The 5,496-nt window shown below is 40.9% G+C and overlaps 1 protein-coding gene across 4 annotated transcripts in view; it reads left to right on the forward strand.

Annotated features, from left to right (window-relative positions):
- The window catches only part of LOC122547130 (influenza virus NS1A-binding protein-like), a 15,412-nt gene extending 11,409 nt beyond the window's left edge, over nucleotides 1-4,003 (forward strand). For all 4 annotated transcript variants that reach the window (XM_043685703.1, XM_043685702.1, XM_043685704.1 and 1 more), the window contains exons 8-10: nucleotides 1,773-1,880; nucleotides 2,683-2,803; nucleotides 3,089-4,003. In XM_043685703.1, the coding sequence (XP_043541638.1) occupies nucleotides 1,773-1,880; nucleotides 2,683-2,803; nucleotides 3,089-3,507 (648 nt within the window). In that variant the 3' untranslated portion in view covers nucleotides 3,508-4,003. The remainder of the gene's footprint in view (nucleotides 1-1,772; nucleotides 1,881-2,682; nucleotides 2,804-3,088) is intronic.
- Nucleotides 4,004-5,496: the final 1,493 nt, after the last annotated feature.

Consider the following 5,496-nt stretch of genomic DNA (forward strand, 5'->3'; position numbering starts at 1 on the left):
CGCCTGGAGGAAGAACGCCTCCTCTTCCGCCTCGGAACACTTCAACCTCAGGGCATCAATGTGGACTTCACCAGTTTCCTCATTTCCCCTTCCCCCACCTCACCCTAGTTCCGAACTTCCAGCTTAGCACTGTCCCCATGACTTGTCCTACCTGCCTACCTTCTTTTCCACCTATCCACTCCACCCTCCTCCCTGACCTATCACCTTCATCCCCTCCCCGACTCACCTATTGTACTCCATGCTACTTTCTCCCCACCCCCACCCTCCTCTAGCTTATCTCTCCACGCTTCAGGCTCTCTGCCTTTATTCCTGATGAAGGACTTTTGCCCGAAACATTGATTTTACTGCTCCTCGGATGCTGCCTGAACTGCTGTTCCAGCACCACTAATCTAAAATTTATTTGAAGGGGATGTTTCTTATTTTTGTGACTTTACTAACCAAGTTAGGTGGAACCTAACAAGTCTGTACCGGTTCGAACATTAATACATTTGTGGTAGGTAGTATTTTTCAGTTTGACAATAGCACAGCACAATACAGAGGAACCTCAATTATCTGAACGAGATGGGTGGGCACTATTTCGTTTGGATAATTGATTGATTATTCAGTTAATTGATTCAGCTGGGGCTGTGTTTTCTGAAGTTTTCTTTGTTTTCCTCACTCTGCTTGCCTTGCTCCCTCTCTCTCTGTCTCAGGTTTTTGTTTCTGAGTAGACACACACTTGTGTTTAAGGGACTTGCAGCATTGCTGAAGCCACCCCCCCCAAAAGATATAGCTCAATGGGATTGTCATAGCGTGCACTTGCTAAGTCCACTCCCTGGTCAGGAGACTAGGCAGCACCTCACTGCGAGAGCCCCCTCCCAACCTCCTCAACCCCATAATCCTTGGATAATCTGAAATTCGGATAATTGACAATCAGATAATCAAGGTTCCTCTAGTCTCCAAGTACACCTGACAAGATTTCCGCATCTAGTAGTGTCCCAGTGGTGAACCATTACTGTTTTCCAGTTACTCCTTATATCTCGATTGTAAAATGTTACTTTAGAACCTGACCCAGATTTAAAGATTTGAGATTGTCTTTTTCCAGGCCAATTTTCCAATCTTTGCTTATCTTGTGGAGTAGACTTTCATAACAATTAAATTCTGAAAGTTGACAGTCTAACTACTTAGAAGGTACAGAGTTAAATCAGGTGGTCCTTTGCATCCTAGATTCACCTAGACTGCAGATCGTGGCAGCAACTGACTCTCACGTGACTTGGAGAAAGATTGCAAATATGAAATTTAACACCAGATAGTCTTTTATAACCTCCAGGCTATAAATCGGCTTCTTGGAAGGAGGAAAACGACAGACTTAAAAATTGCCCAGTTAATATTAATTTTCCACCTTCAAAGGCCAAATATTTGTAATCTCTATATAAGGAAATAGTTGTGTTATAGTTTTCTGGAGTTCCTGTATTTACCTTGCACAGTTCTCCCTAGCAGCATAAGAGAAACTTATGCGGTGCAAAACAATACTCCTGTTTCATTTTGTCAGTGGATTTCCTACACTTCAGATATCGAAAGGAACTGAGAGTGCAAAGAATCGATCATCATCTGTTTACTTAAAGTTTCTACCATCGTGCAATGACTTAAATTTTCTGTCAACCAACTGCAGTCCTCTTCAAGAAAGCAGAGACCTTCCAGGATTAAAGAACCTAAAAGTAACCAAGAGCTTGTGTGAACTAACTTGTTGCTATGGAACAGTAGCCACATGGGTATTTGTTGCTGTTTTGCAGGTTCAAACCTTGTACTACTCTGCTGATCACAAACTGCTTGATGGGAGCGTACTAGATGGACAGGCTGAAGTGTTTGGCATTGATGATGACCACATTCAGTTTGTACAGGTACTGAATACTAAGGGGTGCACATGTGAATATTAGTTGGGATGGTATGTTCAATTCCCACTAATCAGGCTAGCACAGAACTTTCATTTTGCTTATATGGTCAGTGTAATGCAGGTTTTGAGCTGTTTGTCTTGCGTAGTGTAAAGCTGAAGGATGTAGGATTTAGAAGTCGGTTTGAGATACTACACAGGTGTGCCACCCAATGTAATGCAGTAAACCTGTTTTGAGGTGTTTTCCCTTGCTGACCATATCCTTCCTTAGCATAGAAGGAGATTTCTAACTTGTTGAGCTTTGGCTGGAGCTATTCTTAAAGTTGTTTCTAGCATTGCCTGATGTGCATATTGGGTAATTTTCCTCCTGCTTTTGAGGAGATGCTAAACATTCAGTTGCCACCAACCTGAATAGCACAAATTGTAGGGTCCTACTGGGACATTGTGGAGACTTGACAAATCTATAAAGTGTGTATAGTGCTGTTTACCCACATGGTTGAATCAACTGTCCAGTGTTTAGTCTGCCTCCTGTATCTAGAGTGCTTTAGTTTTGGTACTTGTAATGATTTTTTAAGCACCATTTTTTTACATGCATTATGTACGTAAGTAATGGTATTAATTTGGTGGCTATTTTATTGCATATTGTTTGAGGGAAGTGAATAGATGTTATTTGTTTTGGAAGTTGATAGCAGTACAGTTTCTTGCATATGATTTAAGTAACCTTGGTATGAAGGAGGAATAGGGTGTGAAGGTAGAAGATGAATGCAGGTGTAGCCTAGCTAGGTTTTCTAGCTGCCCATTTGATTTTGCAGAAGACATCTCCGCGGGAGAACAGCCACCGACAGATGCATAGCATCTCTCCTGGAATTCAGAGTACTCAAGTGCAAACAAACAAAGATGAGTGGAAAATCATTGCATCGGAGAAAACATCATGTAAGTTACCTATCTATAGCAATCTTATTGGAAACATTGTTAATCAATTTTAAGGGAGAAGAAATTACATGAAGCTTTTTCTCTGAAAGTATGCAATTCTACTTTAATTTCTTGCAATGGGTTGGATAGCTTGCTGAGGGAGTCAAATTTTGAATATGCCCTGCCATTCTATGTAGGCATGTTGGAAAGGTTTTATTCACCACATTGGATGCATGGCTAGGTTGCATTTGTGTGTAGACCTCTGCCTACTTGCTGACAAGTCATTTCTTCTGCTTTGTCCTTCAGGCACTACGTATCTTTGTTTGGCTGTCTTAAATGGTGTACTATGTGTCATTTTCATTCATGGCCGCAATAGTCCCCACAGTTCACCCATCAGCACTCCATGTCTAATCAAGAGTATCAGTTTTGAAGTTGAAATTGAAGATGAAGATGGCAAGCTCTTGCCCCCCATGCAGTATGCCCGCTCTGGTCTAGGAACAGCTGAGCTGAATGGCAAACTCATTGTTGCTGGTGAGTCCAAATTCAAAGTGTTCCAACAAGTTTCCATAGAAATAAGTGGAAGGGCATTTTTGTCTTTGTTTTTATCCCCTAGAGTTTTTTCCAGTTTTCAGTTCCTGTTACTCAGTCATTCTTTGTATATAAGCATAAACAGTAATTTCCAGCACAGAGAGAAGGTTGTGGGTGCTGGAGGCCAAGTGTCTTAGTTCTAGGAAGTTGCTGTGGGAGCTACTCAGCGAAGTGACCTAGATCTAGTTGCTCCATTAATGATCTTCCACCAACTAAGGTAAGAACTGTGGATAAGAGAAATGTTTTTATTTTGTTTGAACTGTTAGCAGCCACTGAAGAAAATCTGTGCCCATAAGTGGCTACACCAAGACAATTTAGGCTTGGGCTCATAAATAAATCCTACTCAACACTTGAGTAGATGTCCAAAAAAAACCCCAACTCCGCTAATGGATTTACCATCCCTGAATCCACATCAACATCCTGGGGATCGCCATTGACCAGAAGCTGAACTGGATCAGTTGTATAAGTACTGTGGGTACAAGAACAAGTCCGAGACTGGGAACTGCGCAGCGAATAACTTGCCTGCTAGCTGCCACCTACAGGGCAGAAGTCACAACTTTTATATGCAGGAGGTGGTATGTGTATAGAAGGAGTTGCCAGAGGAGGTAGTGGAGGCTGGTACAATTACAGCATTTAAAAGGCATCTGGATGGGTATATGAATAGGAAGGGTTTAGAGGGATATGGGCCAAATGGTGGCAAATGGGGCTGGATTGCGTTAGGATATTTGGTTGGCATGGATGAGTTGGATCGAAGGGTCTGTTCCCCTGCTGCACATCTCTATGACTCTAGAAGTATAATGGGTCTATAACTAGTGTTGGTAAACTTGAAAAGGAAACTAAAAGATCAGCTTAGATTCCCTATGGTGTGGAAACAGGCCCTGAAGTCCAACTAGTCCACACCGACTCTCTGAAGAGTAACCCAGCCAGATCCATTTCCTTCTGACTAATGAACTTAACATGGGCAATATAGCGTGGCCAATTTACCTGCACATCTTTGGACTGTGGGAGGAAACCCATGCAGACATGGAGAATGTGCAAACTCTGCAAAGACAGTTGCCCGAGGCTGGATTCGAACCCAGGTCCCTGGCGCTGTGGTCACCCTGGTGATCACTGAGCCACCATGCCGCCAAGAGTATTGGTTAAAGTGGACTGGTAAAAAGTACTATAAAAGTGAGATAATACTTCTGTTTGGCCTGTTATGACTAAATTACAAATGTTCATACAAATGTTTATTCCTAGGCTGCAGAAGTTAATGTTGTATGTCGTGATCACTTAAAACACTCACTTGGTATTTGGTACAGTTATCGACTTTATTCTGACAAGCTGGCAGACCCTCTGACAGGATTTTACGAAGATTCTTTATGAAACAGTCAATGACAATTATAGGTTTTTTTCTCTTACTTTATTAAAATGTGTTTTTACAGTTCACTTCGCATGAGTTCAATTAACATCCCTGTTGATAAACTGTGCTGTACATGTTCTGTAGATGTCCCTTTCACATTCACATTAACTCTTTGATCTTTTTGTATCAGTATAAGCTTAATTCTGTCTCCTACTTGATTCCTTTTCATCACCTTGATACTTTTTAATCTAAGCTATGGAAGTTATGCAGCTTTGCAAACTTGCATTTTTAGGTTAGTTTACTTGGAATAGTCTTCATATTCTAAATGGCCCTTCATGCTTGGAGAAAGTGCTCAGCAATGTTTGTCTATTCCTGATTATAATATTGAACTTAATCAATTGTCTCTGTCCAATTGTGAACAAATTGTGTATTCTTTTGGATATAAGTTTGTACAAAAACTACTAATGTTTTGCATCCTCATCAATAATACCAATTATTGTAACCCATTCCCCCCAAATTTTTCCATGAATATTTAACGCAGAAATAACTGCTCAGTAGAACATAATGATCCTTCCAACACGCTTTCCACAAATCTTTCTTAGTCCAAAGCAGTTAGTAAACTCAATCTAATAGTTTTTATTTTAATGAAATGTCTTGTTCAGTTCAAACTTTTTTTGTTTTTACAGCAGACCAGCAAACCTTGAATTGCATCTAGTACAGAAGAACCTCGATTATCCGAATTTCGGATTATCTGGCAAGATTGCAAGGTCCGATGCTTGGCTAA

This window comes from Chiloscyllium plagiosum, unplaced genomic scaffold, assembly GCF_004010195.1.
Source record: "Chiloscyllium plagiosum isolate BGI_BamShark_2017 unplaced genomic scaffold, ASM401019v2 scaf_10317, whole genome shotgun sequence".
Classification (NCBI taxonomy): Eukaryota; Metazoa; Chordata; class Chondrichthyes; order Orectolobiformes; family Hemiscylliidae; genus Chiloscyllium; species Chiloscyllium plagiosum.